The sequence below is a fragment of the Cimex lectularius genome, unplaced genomic scaffold (genome assembly GCF_000648675.2).
Source record: "Cimex lectularius strain Harlan isolate CLEC.00 unplaced genomic scaffold, Clec_2.1 scaffold9, whole genome shotgun sequence".
Classification (NCBI taxonomy): domain Eukaryota; kingdom Metazoa; phylum Arthropoda; class Insecta; order Hemiptera; family Cimicidae; genus Cimex; species Cimex lectularius.
The window spans coordinates 1,464,072-1,482,788 of NW_019392733.1; the positions used below are offsets into that span (position 1 = coordinate 1,464,072).

Below are 18,717 nucleotides of genomic sequence, written 5' to 3' on the forward strand. Positions count from 1 at the left end.
GACACTCTATTTCTCACTTGCTATCCCCCTCTTTCTCATTCACCCACTGACACTTTCTCTTACTCTCTCTCACACCCATTCTCTCATTGTCTCACTCACAAGACTCCTCAAAATACAAGAAAAATGGTGAAAATTTCCTGTGGCAAAAATATAGGCTAGTCCTTTATTTTTTATCTCAGTAGTTGTATTATAAATATTGTGTTGAGCTAGCGTTTGATAAAAAACTTGTCATATTCTTTTTGGAAGTGTTTAGTTTGTAGGTACAACATTTGATTTGTATGTCTATTGTTATCCATTGGGGTTGTGTTTCGTTGAACTGCCGACTTGTGGTGATGGTGGGAAGTGGAAACCTTCCCGGGCAGTTCGACGTTGTCAGGTTGTCTGCAACGTGTAACGTTTGTCGATGACGGTTTCCAAAAAGCGTGTCGATCCGTTTGTTGTCCAGTCCGTAGTCTCATTATCCGTTTGTCCGCCTCCGAGTCTCTTGGGTCCGTCGTACTTCGCTCCGATCTCAGCCAATTGAAAGCCTCAACAGAAAGAAAATAAGAAGAACAAAAATGTACAAAATCCTCGTTTTAATCGCGCTTTACGGTGTCGCCTACGGCTCAGCTACGTGCACCAACCCGGAGGTGACCGCGACTTCTTACACGACGAAAGACGGCACCGTCATCACCAACGTCGCATTTGTCGCTGAATTCACATTGAAATGCTCCAACGGGGCCTCCGATCTTCCACTCTACGCCGAGATCAACGGCAAGACATTCCCAGCAGTTCAATTCGACAAAGACCACTATCAGGTAAGAAAATTAATATTTATACTTTCACTTGCAATAATAAAAGTAATGCTGCCCTCCTATTACTTTTTATGTATGAAAAAAGGTATATATACATGTTTATATTACATGCCCAGATGCGTAAGTGAAACCTCCAGTACACATTTTCGGTGCACGTTTGCACATTTGTGTTAGTGAGAGACCATAAAGGTCAAAAATGAAAGCTTGCCATTATTGGCAGACCTTACAATCAGTTTCATTGTTCAACGGATAGTCTTCATGCAGGGGAGGAATGCTGTTGAACTGGGTCACAGCTCTTGAAGATGGTGGATCGCTGGAGGCACTTTTATGCTCAGGAAGACCTAACCGCCGAATTTACACTTACAGCTCAGTTGTCTGACACTTCATTTCACTGAACCTGATTCTACATCTCCACACTCATTCACGGTCTCTGTGTCTGACTTCTCAACTGACACTGACTCTTAGACCTGGTTCACAAGGAGGCTATCAGTATCGACAAGACCAATGTAACGTAGGGGCTGATAAGGTCATTCAGACGGGGAGACTGATAGGTGACCGATTTTTAGTTGCTTGAGATGTTCGATCACTTGATACTTTTTCTATATGAAGGTGACTGACGGGACATTGCACAGCATGGTACATTCATACAGCTCATAACAGTATACAGCCGCTGTATTGGGCGGATCACTCCGTCCGACTTTTGTTTTCGTACGCCTTCTTTGAAACTTTAAAAAAATGATTAGAAGTAACAGTTTTGATAATAACAAACGAACATCATTAGTTTGAACATTTCCCACGCTTTGGAACAACAGTGACTATGATTATGCGAATAAAGTTAAAAAAAAATGCACTGCGAAATGAGGGTGAACCCACATTACTTTTACTTTTTTTCGTATAATTAAATGTGAAAGAACTACAGCTTGTAACTTGTGCATTATAAATATGACAGAATCAACCATCTAGATCTTTAATCCATTTGGGAGAGGATCGAGAAGCGATGGAAGGGGCGTGACTGACTTTAGTCGCCATAGTTTCCTGGATACTGCTCGCTTCCGTGTGAACTGGGCCTTACTGACTGTCATTCTTAGGTTCAGGCCCTTTGCATGTACGTGACCGGGGATGCTGAGACCTTGCCTAGAAATCCCAGATGAGGGTATACACCCCAGACACTAGCTAGCTAGGCCTCGGGTGTGGTGCAACAATGTATAAAAAACAAGTGAAAACACAAATGTTCATATTATGTGGACTTATAAGAGAAACGCTCAGTATTAGACATATTTTCGATCCAAACATTTGAGTCGGTTAGTGAGAGACCATTAAATGCCAAAAATGAAATCTTGCCATTATTGGGTTTATATAAGCAAGAGGGCTTATACCATCAAAGAAAGACTCACTTTCATTACTTGCTTTGTATCAGTAGAACACAAGTTAAAATTAATAGTTGCTGAGAAGGCAAAAAAAAAAAAGTTTAAAGGAAATGGAAATTAAAAGTCTTCATTTCTTCATTGGGACAACTGTCCTGAAGGTTGGATGAATCAAGGGATTTTCAAATCATGGTTTGAAGGTAAATTAGTACCTTCAGTGTGCCATCACTTGAAGGTCCTTTCCGGACTTCCTCTTAAAGCCATCCTGTTGGTCAATAATGCTCCCTTGCATTAAAATGGGCAAATTTCCAATCCTGCCGATGGATCAAGGTGTGATTTCAAGTTCAAAACCAAAAATTCCTAATCAACGAAAATAGTAATGCCAAGTCAATAAAAGATGGACGATAAAAGAGCCCTTTTTTGCTGTATTTGAAACTTGTGATAATTTACTCCTAGCAACATAAGTCCTCTTTGAGACGAGTGCCTGATTGACTCTCAACTGTTGACTGCCAGACTTTTTTTTGGCTGGTTTCACACCTTGTGGAATCAACATCTCTTCTCAACAGGAAAAAGAATGATGTTGGGATCCAAGCAGGAGCACATCTGCAAGAAATAAGATCAAAAATGAAGAACCCCAGTTGAAGAAAGGCATGGGTCCATCTGTTGTTACAAAATTGGGAAACAGGTGGTTTCATACAACTACTTCACTCCTTTTAATTTCGTTATACTACTCATACATCATGTCCCATATTGCAAGACTAATACAAATTTCTGAAATGAATTGTTCACACAGAAACTTGAAATTGCAACGCTTATATGGTGAACTCGTGGACTCAACTAGGCTACTAGTGTGAAAGATGAATGCCAAGTTGAGTCAACCAACGGGGATGAAAACACATCTGCTGACAAGTTGGCTGCGTGTGAAGGTGTGTTTCCAATCATTTGTTAAATGGCTATACTCTTTGACATCTGTCAGTTCAACTAGTTAAATCAACTAATCGGCTCATCAGAAAGAGGTCTAAACCTTTCATGGTGAAAAATATTCTGCCCGAAGTAGAAACGTTTTTTGTCCGGGTTGTCACATGCAACAATAAATGACCCATTAACATGAAAACAGAATATTCATCAACAAAAGGTGATGTCTTGAGTTTGTTGGAATATTTTTTAAACCACATTTGGGAAGTGCCACTTTTGTTATTGTTTCATCACCAAACGCAGCACAAGTTTTACTGTGTTTTTGGCTACCTGGTAACTACACAAGTAACTCTTTTGCTTCATAATGTTTAAAGGTTTTATTCTGTCCTAGTACCTTGATTTATCTGTAGAAAAAAAACCAAACATTAATTTGTCATTTTTTAATTGTACTTTTGCGTGTGAACAATTTAAAAAAAATTTCAATACAAATCAAATGTAATATTTTTCGTTTGTAGGTCAGTTGGGTCGATGAGATCAGCAAAGCCAGGAGTGGAACTTATACAATCAGCCTATACGACGAAGAAGGCTATGCCTTGCTCAGGAAGGCGCTCAGGAATGCTGAGGCCCCCTCCAAAGTCAGCCCCCTTTTCAAAGTTGAACTCTTCCACCCTGGGACGTACCAAGGCCCTTGGCTCAACTCAGAATTCCTGGCAGTCACTCTATCCGTCAGCGTGTGGTACTTGGCTTTCTCCGCCAAATCGAAATTACTTTTGTAATTGACTGTTTTCATACTCAATAAATTATTTTTGTTATGAATCTGGTTGTTTTCATTGGCCTGCATAATTCCTAACATTCTGATTGCAATGTTGGCAAATATTGTGTAGAAACGATCTAAAACCTATATTGTATATTAATATAAAATTGAGATCTTTGAGAAAAAGTCTAATAAAACCTAGGTTTTTCCCTATAAAGCTAACAAACTCTTTAATTGGAAGTGAATACAATTTTTCTACATTATTAATATTTTTCTTGATTGGCATGGCATTAAGAAATTAATTAATATATAATAACTTATTTTTGAAAAAAAATATTTTTTTTTTGCTATGCTCTAAGTTACAGGAACAAACAATTATATAACAATTTGCCTTTAAGAATTATTTAAAGGCAAAATATATACATTTTATAGGTTTGTTCCAACAACAATCACAAACTAGTTGCTAACTAATTTGAGATTTGTGACTGCACATGCTTGAACATTGATTGATCATGGATTCTTAACTCTGATGGAACGTTTTTCTTTCTTAGACTTATGCCAAATTTTGTCTGTCAAAAACCTTAATATCAATCAGTCAATTGACTATCATTTTATGGAGATCATCATATATTCTTTCTTATCAGAAGAATGTGTCAGACTGCTTAAAGAAATTGGTTCTGGAACCGCAGCGTTTAAAAGAAAAAACTTAATTTTCAAATTAATTTGAAATAATGTACGTTTTTAAATTTTCGTAAAAAAAAGTACCATTCTAGTGCAAAAAAAATCTATAAAAAACTCATTAAAAATTAATTAATTACACAGGAGCGATTATATTATGTATTTTATGTCTTAAACTACTAATTATTATTCGGAGAAAAATGCAATATACAAAAATGGTTCAATATGAATGTATATTTAATGACTTCTTACAGTTTTTGTATACAGTTATAATAAGTTTGTATGTATTTAACTGTATATTTTACAGTTTATATTTTTTGTCCACTACCAATTTGGATGTATGGAATTGAACTTTGTGCTCAACCTCCAAAGACTAGTCTAAATTTCTTACAACCTCCCTTCTTCCACCTTATTATCCACACAGATCTCCAAAGTTCATTTGTCCTCAAATCGATATGAAGTTAATACAGACTCCATAAAGCTCTTGACTCTCATAACGAACCCTTCCCTGGCAATCCTTACAATCTTTAATATGGTCCAGTTTGGTGCCAACAGATATTGTAAAACATTATGAAGATTTAAATTTATTCAGTGTTAATAATAGTCTTGGGTCAGTTGTCACATTGCAATTTTTATTTCTAAATTAGGGGAATAAATAATGCTGGCCCAATTTTTTCACTTTATTTAACAGTTTAGTTCGTAATGAAAGTTATTATTTAATTTCTTCATTGGAAGATGAAGCTCTCACCACATGTTTTCATATCAGCCCAGATAATGTTATAATATTAATATCTCTATTTAACTTATTAATTATAAAATTTAATTAATTTATGCATTAAACATAAATATTGAAATGTTATATATCTTCTAGCATATACAGACCAGCCGCTACCAAAACAAAAGGATTTTGGCCTCTATGTTTGTCAACCGTATTCTCAAATTTACACCATTGGCATTTGGTTCTTATCAGGGACTACAAATGTTTTCATTGAACCTACTTAACCTAATCATACATGCTCACTTCCAGGTAAATCATAAAGAGAGGAAACTAATTCAGAGTATCCTTTAGTAAAATTTAAAATAAGATAGGAAACTAATTCAGAGTACACTTCAATAAAATTTAAAATAAGGCATGTCCAATAAATAGTTTATTTATTTTTTAAATTATTATTATTTTTTTAATGAGGGTTTGCAACAACAAAGGCCTTATCAACCCCTGGGGTGTTGGTGCTTTTGAAAAAAAGCCCATTTGTAAGTATGTTGGGTTTGAATGCAGGGCTGCTGGATTTTTACCAGTGATGAGCGCCTTGTTAATCCCTAAACCATTGCGGCCATCGATGCCCCTTCAATAAATAGTTGTATGTACTTCTTTGCTGTTGGTATGAATAGAATACTTCAGATACTGCTCTTACAATATTAAATCATGGATAGTTATTCTACTAAGTCTCCAAACCTAACCTAACCTAACCTGTCCCTAACTCTAACCCTACCTAACCTAGCCTTTTCCTAACTCTAACACTACCTAACTTAACCTGTCCCTAACTCTAACCCTACCTAATTCTAAACCTACCTCCTAATCTGTCTCTAACTCTTACCCTCTCTAACCTAACCTGTCTCTAACTCCAACCCTACCTAACCTAACCTGCCCCAGGCTCTGTCGGGTCTTGGAAGGAATAAAGTGACCCTTCATAGTTTTAACATATAGAAGGTTCAGACTACCTGTGACATGCAGCTACACATTCACCTGCAAAATGTTTGAAAAAAGAGTGATAATCTTTTCTTAGAAAATTGTGCTTGTAAAGCATCCCCTGCCCTCCAGATACATAGTGCGGGATAGCAACATGTGTAAAAACTTCTGTATTTTTTTTTTTAATTCGATAGATTTTGATAAACTGTAATGATTTATTATTGAAGCAATATTTCTTTTTCATGTTTATCATTAATATCAAACTTGTGTTTAGGATAAGTGTGAATTTATACTACTATTATTTATGCTATAATTTGTGCATCAAGAGCATGTAATATGTAACATGGTGCATGCTCTAAATAAATGATTAAAAAGCCTAACCTGTCCCTAATTCTAACCCTACCTAACCTAACTTGTCTCTAATTCTAATCCTACTTGACCTAACCTGTCCCTAACCCTAACCCTACCTAGCCTAATCTAACTCAACCCATGCTCACTCCCAGGTGAATTGTAAAAAGGGGAAACTAATTCAGAGAATCCTTTAGTAACTTGCTAAAGGATATGTCTAATAAAATTGTTGTAAGTACTTCTTTGCTATTGGTATGAATAGGAAACTCACATACTGTTCTTACAAGATTGAATCATGGATAATTAACCTACTTAGTCCGTATCTTCCATCCAACCCATGTGCACTCCCCCACAACATGAATATTGTGAATGAACAATGAAAATTTATGTATCCAGTAAAAAAATAAAAACATATTCATGTTAGTTAAGTTTACAGGACATAATTGTAACACTCATATGCCATTTATCTTCTACTGATTTATTTGCAGTTTAATAGATTAGTCTTTACAGCAAATACCTGAACAAGAGAATTATTAAAATCACAGCACTCAAAAATAACAGGTGTTAAATTCATAAAAAATGCTTTAAAAATTATTATATATAGTATATTTCGACCTAAAATAGATAAAATTACTTGTTATTTTTTATTGTTCTTCCAGTGATGAGGTACCATGTCAATGTCTTAACCATTGCGGTTGGTGACACCACTAGCTATTGTTAGAGAGAAATGTAAAAAATTAAATTTTTTTCTTTTTCGGCACATAATTTATTTAAAAATATAATATCTGATTGTCATTTATTTTTGTATTGAATTGAACATAAGCATTTTATCATAGGATCTACTAATTAACTAACAATATTTGATAATACAAAAAGAAATATTCATTACAATATTTGTTTATAATAACATGTAGGCACAATAAAAGTATTTCGAACAGTACAAAATATAGGATTTTTGTTTTAACCACAACTATTTGTACATAGACATTCAAATATGGTATTTATTGAACTATACATTTTTTTAAAATTATTTTTTGCTAAAATAAAAAATGCAATTAATTGGATGAACATTTCTTTCTTGAGGTAAAGGCATCTATGAAAATATCACTTACAACATTATTGCTAATTTAAATTCATATAACTTTTCTGTAACTGTTAACACTTACTATATTACAACAGTATTAATTGCTGAAAACAAATTAGAAAAACAAAAAACAAGCATAAGGGTCATGTTTTCAAAATATTGTGCTTTAGTACTTTATTACTTATGAGTACTGGTTTATATTATAAGCCTAGGATTGATTTAATAATCCAAATTTACCTGAAATAATTATTTAAGTTAAGAAAACAAAAAAGACACCTCCAACTCATAAAAATGTTTATAACAGAAACATTTTTTAAATTCAAATCTTTTTTTTATACACGAAACAATTTAATTTCACCAATTAATACAAATCAAGATGTACTCTTAGCATAAATTGGAAGACAAGAGTTCATATCTTTTGTCCTACCTACTGAACTAGGTCAGAAGTTATATGAAAAATGAATATTACCATAATCGAGAAATGATTGTAATCCCAAATTAAAATGAATAATAATTATAATCCATATTTAATAGATGAAGGCTAAAATCAAATCCCAATGACCATAAGGATTTGGGGTTGTGTCTGCGTGTTTTGAGTATTATGACATTGACCTAGCTAATGTGTTTACTGTTGTCAACCAACTATCTAGTGAACAAAATTTATATAAGTGTTACAAATAAAGTTTCAGTAGCAGTTGAGATAAATTATACATCTTCAGGATTAACAATTACATTACAAATTATTAGTTACTTATGAAACCCTAATGTTTATACCAATGAAACATGTATAGGTGTGTATTTTTAAGTAGTTAATATACGAATAACCATAATATTAGAATTGACATGTTTAAAACAAGTAGGTAATGTCTAAATGACAATCATGACAAGATAGATTTATAAAATGAAAATGATAATTTGAAAATTATGCCATTTGAATTTTAAGTCTTAGATCTAACAATTACATGAAAGTTAATATATCCTCTATGAATGAAATGTCAACATTATTTACAATATCAAACGACTATACATAAATATTTTGTCATTAAAAAAAATAGTTAATTAACTAATAGTATTAAAAATTGGTAATTTCAATACTAATCAGTTTCTTTACATTTGTCGCATTTTACATTTTTTTAATTTTTATTTTTTATTACAGAAAACCCTACAGTGCCAAGAGTATTAAAACAATTATATACACATTATAGTAATATAATATTTACCTTCAGCAATATGTTTCTTTGGGTTTAAACAATATAAAAAAGAAAAACAAAACATAAAACAACCATAACAAGATTGTCTGTAATTATGTACATTTAAGCTGTGTGAATTATAAGAACACATATCAAATGAGCAAAATTTACAAAAAATATTTCAACATATGTGTGCTCTAAGACTAATTCAATAATAATAAATGATTTATTCATAATATTCGCATTAATGATTGAATTTTTTGACATATACATTGTAAACAAACAAAATTTTACTGAACAAAGTTTAACAATAGAGAGAAGTACATAACTGATAGATTTTCAAAAACAAAAAGTTACTATTCAATAATATTGAAATAGAGTAAACCAAAATATTAAGATTAATCTGAATTGAGAGCAATAAGCGTCAAATTATGTTATAAAAAAAACTTAAAATATATAAATGGTGGTTTGCCATTTCCTCGAAATGTTCCCAAAACAGTAAATTTTATTGGTTTATAATTTAAAATATGACAAGCCACTAAATTAAATTACAATTTCATATTTTTAGTACACATGTTATTTTCACTTCATAAATGTAATTGAAGTAAACACAAACAATTTATTGTTTTTTTTTTTAATTTTTTCATTATAATTGTGTATTGAAAGTTAGTTAGCCAAGTCTATAAGAGATTTTCTCTCACAGAAATATGATTGTTTTCTTTTTTAAAACCCTTTTTACCTATCACAGGAAGTCTAGTGTCTGGTTTTTGTTGTTTGTCTTTAAATTCATTCTAAACATTATTCTGTTTCTGTGGTTTATTGTCTCAGTGCATTTGTTATTAATTGTCTCTCGAAAATTTTTGACCTTGTTCATTTTTGTTCCATTTGCTCTGTTGGGAAATAAATCGCTTCAACAAAGAAATAAAATTGTTGATTAAAAGAGAAATTGCTCTAATTAATTATCTTTCAAAAGGAAAAGAAATGAGTACTATTGGCCTATTCACAAATTGGTATGTTAACTTTTTATACAGCTATAAAACATAAAAACATTACCTATTTCAATCAACCAACTTTTTAAGATTCCAGAGTGAATTGTCACAGGCCCTTTATGATTTTTTTTTCGTTGAAGAATATTGGTGGCAACAATAGATAGATAATTTATTTAAAACATTGCAAGAAATTATAATTGTATTTAGTAATAATTAACCACTAAGATAAGTAATGTAATTAAGAGAAATCGATAGGCCCTCAGAGGATCTGACTCAGAAGAAGGGTTATCCTCGCTAAACTAAGGGTACGCAAAGTTGCCACGCGGATACTTTTGGGCCAAAGCCTGCATATATGACCGTCATGTAGAGAAAGGTTGCTAGATGTGTCCCACATAATTGAAGGGAGCAATGTCTTGGCTTCATACAGGGAGAATGTAGGAATGCCACGCATTATGAGAACTGAGCTTGAGCACCACAGGGAATATCTGGGCGTTTTGATTTTTAGAGGAAACGACTGTTTTAGTGTATATAGTACTTTATTTCATTTTGTAATTTCTTTGTGTATTAGACTGAATGAATTTATTAGCATGAATGTTTAGTGTGAGAGGGCCGATGATAGAATATTGAGTACTCGATCGACCTCCAATTAGATTAGTTATATGTGTAGAGGGTGATGGAAGAATATCGAGTACTCCACTATCCTGAGTGAATAGTATGTAATTTAAGAGTGAATGGTTTTGGAACTGAGTGCATTGGGGGCTGAAATGACCTAGCCCCTGGAGCCCAACCTCGGCGGCTGGACGGATAAAACTGACCCCCAAATGCTGACACCCGAGGTGGGTTATTCTCGAGGTAAATTACACTAAAACTGGAATTGCTGTTTGACTTGAGAACTGATAGGCTCAACTCTGAACACGTGTGTATGTATGTACATGTCTAGAACAGATTTGAGCTTGTGTAAATCAATAATCAGAAATTATTAATTGAAATCCATTTTGAATATCAAATAATAAGAGTACAACATAAAGAAGAACCAACAATTTGTTACATTATTAATAAAGAAAAGAACTGTGAGAGAAAATAACGGCATAAAAATTAGCCTAGTACTGGTTAAACATATTGTCACTAACATCAGTAATACACAAATATTTTTGATTGTTTATTTAAACATTCAGTTGTATTTTTAATTGTTTTAATTTATATAAGGAAAGAAAATTCAACGCTAAAAACTTGTTTCATATGAAATAATCTTATATGCCAAAATCATATTAAATACAAAATATATTTTTTGAAAATAAGATTTGCTCACTCACATGTGCTCATTTTTTTCTGGAAGACAGCAATTTATACATTTTTATGTTTTAATTTTGAAAACACAAGCTATGTTGGAAGATGATCAAATCTTGCATTAATGTAGACAGGAATAACTTAAAATTGACTAATATCGTTGTCATATCACAAAATTTAAATATCTTCACTAATATTGAATTTATTATGAGCAGTTTTAAAAATTAAACCATTTTAAAAATTTAAACGATAAGTGACAAATTACATAGCAAGTGGAGTCTCCACTTTCTGAAAGAACACCAAAAATCACTCATTAAAACCAAAATATATATATGAAAATATTGTCATATTAATTTTTTTGCTAGCATAATTGTAATTAATTCTATTACGTAGACATGGTGCCAATGTAAAAGCGAACAATTAGGCACTTGATATATTCTAAACTATGTCACATTTTCCACAAACAATTTATAAACTCTTTTACTAAATAAACAGTACAGTATTTGGCCGCTATTCTAATTTATAACATCACTTATTTACAGTATTTAATGTTGATAGTGAAGACTTTAAATGTTGCAATTAATTAGAAAATGAACAAACCTTACATTATTTTCATGTACAAAAGAGATAAAATAATATTTTATTTGCATTTAAAAAAGGATATGAAATTCTACAGGACAAAAAATATTATTAATAAGGAAAGAAATGTAAATATTGAAATGAAACAAATATTGAATTGAAGGTTTAGAGAATGGCTTTTATTAAAAAATAGATCACTGTACGAATTAATATTTTATATATCTATTATATCCTTTTCAAAATATTCTATCTAGTTGATGTGTAAATTCACATTGAGGGGAAAAAACAATTACTAGACAATTAAAATAAAATAGACAACACTAATTTGTTGTAACATATTTTTTAGCTTAGACCTTTTTAAAATAATTTTTGGAGAAAATGTATTTTTATTTTATGAACTAATGTTTAATTTAATAAAATCTTCATTGGGCATCAATAAAAAAAATTACATTTGAATTTAATTTTTATCTAATGGCAAAACAAGTATCACTACTGCTTCAGTGAAATAACACTGCATAAAAAAATGAGCAATTGTAAAAATTATATTTTTATTATTGCCAACAAATTCCAAACTATATATTAAACCACAATTTCCCCTTTTCTTGCTACAGTAGACTCTCGTTACCCGCGCTTTCACTCATCCACAGTTGCCCCCCCCCCCTGGTTGAGTTCTAGAGGAGAGTGGGAATACTGCGTGGAATAAATTTTATGTATAATACTGTACATTGTATTTTTCTTATTAAAAAAACCCTAAAATATGTGTACATAAATTCATACATAACATTGACAGCACATGCGATCAGAAAGTGTCTGATTGTTATGTAGATTGAAGAAAATGCTTTGAAGCCTGAAATTTGAGGTTTCCTCAAACAAATTTATGTTGTTAGGTGCGTATCCTCCGCAAATAACAAGAGTCTACTGTTTACAACCACTGTTTATAATATATGGAATGATAATGGTCTGGAGAAAATTTAATTTTTAATTAATTAAACGTTATAATGACAGTGATATTTTATTGGTATTCAATCATCAATATCAACAATGTAACTCATTGTTCAGAAAAAAATCTTAAGAAATAATAGAATACTATTTTATGATGATTTGAAATACATTTACTGTTAACATATGTTGTACAATTGTCAGGGAGGAATGCAACATTTATGTACAACAAATGTGACATCAGAAGGCTAATAAAAAACAAACAACATATAATTTTTTAATGGATTCACTGTCTTGTGAGATACATTGAAAATAAAAAATAGTGTATTAATTTGAAATATTCATCGTTCCCCAATCACTAATATATTATTTCTATAATAATGACTGTTTTGATTGCAGTGGTAATAATCTCATGAGTTTAAAAGGAATTAGAGAACTACTTTTGAACTATCACAAGTTTGTAAATTACCTTTTATAAAATCAAAAAGGATTTTTTTTTAAATCAGCATCTATAATATACACCAATGTTAACATCAAGTAGTTAGGCCATCAATATAATATGTAGATCACATGGTAGTGGTTAGAGTACCACTTGTTACTTTATAATAAGTATATCTATTTACGAAATAAACCAAACTGCTATAATTATAAATAATAGCCTTATGCAATATATAATTGGTTTTTTACACAGAAATCACAAAAACATGAACGGTTCGATGACTGTTCATGGAAACAAATATTTTTAAGACACTGGGACACTATAAACACATCATGATGTAAAACATGAACTACAGTGACCACAGCAGACAATACTTATAAAAGTAATTTGCTAATGATCAGCTGTCTACATCATACTCCTCAGACTCACGGTGTACTAGCGCTTGTACAACCCTTGGCAGTTCACTGCTTCTTCTGAAAGCAGCTCTACGAGTTTGAGCAGGTAGAATACTGTCTGGAGAAGGTTCAGTAACTGTAATTGACACAGCTCCAGTTTCTGGAAGGTCTAATGAGCATTGTTTATTTAATGTTTGCGATGGAGGATCATTTGCTGAGATGGTCACTTCAGACCTAAAATAAATACAAATTATAAATTTATTTTAAAGAAATAAATATTGGCTTGTAAAATAAATCAGTAACGTTATTCAAATGTTGAAGTAATGTTTATTAATTAATTATTGTTTACACAGGATTAAGGTGTTTTTCTAATTTATAAAGAAGGAAAAAATAGTGCATTTTTTAAATGTGTGCTTTAGGAGACAGCAGGGCTGTAAATGGGGGTTAATGGGTCTCGACGTTCCCAACAATTGCCTAGGTCGGTGGTACTCCTACGTAAATCTCAAGTCCTTCAATACCTAAGTCCTTCTAAGTCTCAGTCACATACAGCCCGGGCAATGTCTTTCTGATGGCTAATGATGGAAGGGGGGCAAATGTGACCCCCGCACACTAATGAGGAAACTCTGGACTTAGAGAGATAACCCCAAACAGAAAAGCACCCCCAAGCTAAGGTGTAAGGCAATATGCTAAGGGCTGAATGGCCGCAGGGGGTAAGTTGAAGTCCTTAACGTTCCCCTGGAGGAAACTGGTACCACCTCCTTGTATATTAGTCACCTTACTTGTACATGCGGGGCTCTGTGTGGGTGGACTTTTAGATCCCTGGCTTCTCATGGGAACCAAATGAGTATACCTATGGAACAAGCAGAGGTACAACAAACCTGTAGTTCATACAGACCTATCAGTCTCTCATTGTTTATACAGAAGACACTAGAGAAACCAATGGATAAACATATTAGGGGCACAGTACTGAAAACTAACCCAATCAGTACTAGGCAATATGCATATCAGACTGTTAAATCTACGAACCTGGCCCTGGATGCCTTAAACAGGCTACTATCTAAGGCATTGAATGATAAAGAAATAGATAAATTCATGAACTTGGAATTAGGATGGAATTGGCATTTAGCAATGACACGACCTATGTTCAAAGTAAAATAAAAGGGATCTGAAAATCCCTATGTCAATGGGTGGAAGAAAGACTAAGGAAGAGAATAACTTTAGCTACCCAGGGCAACACTAAAATAAAGGCGAGAGAACCAGAGGCTGCCTTCAGGGTGACGTTCTGTCACCATTACAGTCAGTATTGGTTGATGATTTTCTGAAAAGGCTATCTGTCGAAGGCTTTAATTACCTAGGATATGTAGATGATCTGACGTGAATGAATGTTTTGCCAAAGTCATTACAGAGAGGACACAATAAGCACTCAACATAACAAATAGATGGCGTAAAAAGAAAGGGCTGTCTATAAACCCTAAAAAAAAACCATTGTGGTTCGCTTTACCAAGAAAAAGGCACTAGAGGACAAAGACCCTTATGGTAAATGGAGTTGAAATTCCTTTCTCTAAAGAGGCAAAATATCTGGGAGTCATCTTTGACCAGAGATTTTCATGGCATCAACAACTCAATAAAATCACACAAAGGAGATACCATTGGCAGAAGCATATGCCTTTGTGGAAAAATTGGGGACTGGAACCAAATTTCTCCCTAGGGCTATACAAAAACCCATGATAGCCTACGAATCAGTGGTTTGGTGGACAAAGACATTACCACTAAGGGCGGTCAAGATCCTCAGTACTGCTCAGAGACTGGCATGTCTGAGCATTATTGGGGCAATGAGCACAAATAGCCTACTCAAATTACAAGGAGCAATTAAAGCTTTGAGGGGAGCTTTAGCTAGACAGAACTCTGGGGATGCCTGCTGATCCCATGACCCTTAAATTCAGTTTTGACAAAAAATTTCTAATCAAAATACTTGTAGAGCAGATCCCAGTTACAGATAGCTCCAAAACCAGATATGGGTCAGGAGCTGGCATTTATGAAAATAAACCAAGGACTAGAATTCAACCTTGGACAATATGCTTGTCCGTAGACTCTGCCTTTCAAGCAGAAACTATGGCTATTGAATACTGTGCCAGGGAAAATAAAAGGCTGGGCATTGTTAATAGAAGAATAGCCATCTACTTCAGGGGCATTGAAGGCAACTGCCACATCGGCAATAAAGTACAGAGTCGTTTGGGACTGCATCACAGCCTTGTCAGACATTAGGGAAAATAACAAAATTACCCTTGTCTGGGTACCAGGGCACACAGAGCAGAGGAGCAATGAAGTGGCCGATAAATAGGTGAAGGAAAGTTCAATGAGGACACCTATTGGCAAATTACCAAATTGCTAAAAACACAGATACATCAGATAATGGATTAATAATGGTTAATGGGAATGTAGCCCAGAATAGAGGCATGCGAAAAAAATTATCAAAAGACCATTGCAGAAACTAACAGCAGAACTACTAAATCTAGGACGTGCTAGGACTAGAATAATAGTTGGACTACTAATTGGACACTGCAGACTCCGGAGGCATATATATAGACTCGAAGTGGCAGAAACAAGCCTGTGCAGATATTACCAAGAAAAAGAAGAAACAGCGGAACATGTTCTCTGTTGGTGCGAAGGCCTATGCAGGCTCCTGGGAGAAGAAAAGCCAGGACCTGAAGGATACACATGGGAGCCCTTGAAAAAGCTTTAGGGTCTGGTAAAAAGTATTAAGCTTTATTACAAGGAGATGTAGATAAAGAAAATGGAGATGCACAATAGATCAATACTGGACATGGTGCATAGACTGTAAAGATGCTGGCTCCTTTCTAATTTAATCTAGGAAAAAGCACCGTCAATAAGTTGTTTGTTTTCTTCAAAGGTGTAAATTTTGATTTGTAATATACAAAATGCTCTAGTCGTCTTTCAAATGTTGATGGATGGTGACCAATTTCAAACTTTTATCATAAATAACCGACACTCAACGATATGAAACATCATAGATTCTTAACATCTAATCTAATACAAACTTTTCATTGTATCTGATAAGTATGTTGAGCGTTGTTGAGTGAGTATTTTATTGGATCACATAACCGTTCTCACTAAGTGCAATGTAAATGACACATTTTTTTAAAGATTGAGAACTGGGAATGAAAATTGGGTCTTTCATAACAATCTTTAGAGAGGACAATACTGAGGAAAACACAACCCACTGTTAACAACTCCAAAAGCTGAAGAAGATGTCCATTTGATGGGATTGAAATGGTTTCTTTATTATGATCATCTATTATGATGAAACAAAATAGTCACTTCTAGTGTATACTGTTTTGTTTGAGTGCGTGTGTTTATTAGTGTGTGAAATCTAGCATCACCTCATTCCTCCAGCAATGTGTGTGTTTAGGCTCAATGGAAGAATATTTATAAAAGTACCCCATCGACCCTAATTTAAATTATTACTACTGTGTGGTAGGTAAATGAACATTGAGTACTCTATCGACTAATCAGAATAAGTGCAATGTACATAGGTATGAATGTATTTATTTGTGCGTATGTATTGTAGAAGTTAGTCTTAGGCAACATTGTATTTTTCATGCTTTGGAGCCTAACCCCACTGGTTGGGAAGCGATGATCTCTCATTTGGCATAAGGGGGCTACTAGCATCCCAGATGCATAACAGGGTTGTTGAACTCCCCTAATGTATAGACTCTAGGGTCAGCATATTGGGGAGTGACAATTCTTCAGAGTGAAAGTCCAAAATAAATGTTGATGTTGTATAGTATACACTGCACACAACTGTGGTGATTAAAGTTAGCAATTGACCAAAAACAACTGGCATTTGTCAACCACAAGAGAATTGTTTTCCTCCAGGATTACATTCGCCCCACCATCTTTGTAGACGCACCAGAAACTGTTGAAGCTTTGTGGATGTGCTACCCCACCCACCTTCACTTTTTTTCGCTTAACAAGAAACAAAATTTTCTCTTATTCTATAAAACTATATTAATAGGAAAAAATTTACTTCAATTGAGGAGCACAGAAAGCACATTGATCGCTCAAAAACATGCAAAATTCTGGAAAGAGGAAATTACAAAATTACATAGAAAATGGCATCAGTTAAATGATTCATACATTGTTGATTACATTTGTTTACAAGCACCTGTAATTTTCATTGAATAATCATCAAAAAATGCTACATGGTTATTTTACGACCAGATGTCTACATAATCAAGAGTCTGATTTAAAACCAACAAATGAATATTTGTGTATTCTTTAAATTTGCACTATCAGAAAATAAGAAATTAGAACAAAAGCTTTACAGTGATTATGTATCAAAACAGGCAAAATATTCTAAAACAAAGATTCATTACTCACTTATTTGAAGTATTTTCAGAATCCCCATTAGGTTGAGTTCCAGAAAGTAGAAATAAAGGTAAATTTAACCAAGCTGTTCCTAATTCAGATAAATCGCTAGCATCACTTGCACGAGAGGATTTCCTAGAGGAAGCTCGAGATCCTCTGTGAACATGTAAAAATGCTGATAATCTTCCTTGCCATCCACTAGGAGAGCTTGTCTGAGTAACTCCATCTTCCCCTTCTTGCATCGGCTCTTCTAACTTACTCCTAAATATATGTTAATTTGAGATTAGATCACAAGTTAGACTGAACGAGGCAATGCAAAATTGAACGTTAATCTGCTAGAGATTCAGACAATTTCGTTTGAAAACAAAATTTAGTCTTGATTTTTATTTTTTATTTTACCTTCTATATTCCCTGAATTTTCTTTGTATCACTCTAGCAGCTCGATCTTGGCGTTTCCACATCCGAGTCGATGAAATTATTTCAAGCTCTTTTCTAGTAGGAAATTGTTTCTTGAATTTCACATCCATTTGATCTTGCAACTTCAAATGATTCATTATGATTAATTTATGCCATTTATTTTACTTGCTGCCTTAATTAAAATAAAACTTACTTTTTTGAAATCTTCTGTTTCTTCGACATGGCCCAAAACATGTTTTACAAGGGCATGCAAAATATCAAGGCAGTGAATTTTATTTCCACGTGAAATTGGCAAATTGAAACTAACCAAAGCTACTATATTTGGCTTTGGTATTCCTAACGGAGGATCTAAACTAGCAATAAAGTCAGATAATTGCCCAAATCTAATAAACTGTGTGGCATGGGGATCAAATCTAGAAAAAAGAGAAACAAAGCAATGAACATTTAAAAAATAATGTGGTCATGTTAA

General features: G+C 33.4%; 2 protein-coding genes across 8 annotated transcripts in view; one reads left to right on the forward strand and one right to left on the reverse strand.

The window, feature by feature from the left end:
- The first annotated feature begins 348 nt into the window (after positions 1 to 348).
- LOC106665419 (translocon-associated protein subunit delta) lies at positions 349 to 3,889 on the forward strand. The gene is made up of 2 exons (XM_014391833.1): positions 349 to 797; positions 3,589 to 3,889. Exons 1-2 carry the CDS (start codon positions 558 to 560, stop codon positions 3,847 to 3,849), a joined length of 501 nt encoding a protein of 166 aa, XP_014247319.1. The 5' UTR covers positions 349 to 557; the 3' UTR covers positions 3,850 to 3,889.
- Positions 3,890 to 12,079: 8,190 nt separating this feature from the next.
- Positions 12,080 to 18,717, reverse strand: part of LOC106665388 (sodium channel protein 60E-like) — a 341,161-nt gene continuing 334,523 nt past the window's right edge. For all 7 annotated transcript variants that reach the window (XM_014391781.2, XM_024226925.1, XM_024226923.1 and 4 more), the window contains 4 exons: positions 18,442 to 18,661; positions 18,231 to 18,370; positions 17,844 to 18,092; positions 12,080 to 13,676 (listed from right to left, as the gene is read on the reverse strand). In XM_014391781.2, the coding sequence (XP_014247267.1) occupies positions 13,445 to 13,676; positions 17,844 to 18,092; positions 18,231 to 18,370; positions 18,442 to 18,661 (841 nt within the window). In that variant the 3' untranslated portion in view covers positions 12,080 to 13,444. The remainder of the gene's footprint in view (positions 13,677 to 17,843; positions 18,093 to 18,230; positions 18,371 to 18,441; positions 18,662 to 18,717) is intronic.

Coding starts and splice junctions, on each gene's coding strand:
- LOC106665419 (XM_014391833.1), top strand. CDS start 558: ATGTACAAAATCCTCGTTTTAATCGCGCTTTACGGTGTCGCCTACGGC. Junction 798..3,588: donor TCGACAAAGACCACTATCAG/GTAAGAAAATTA, acceptor TTTCGTTTGTAG/GTCAGTTGGGTCGATGAGAT.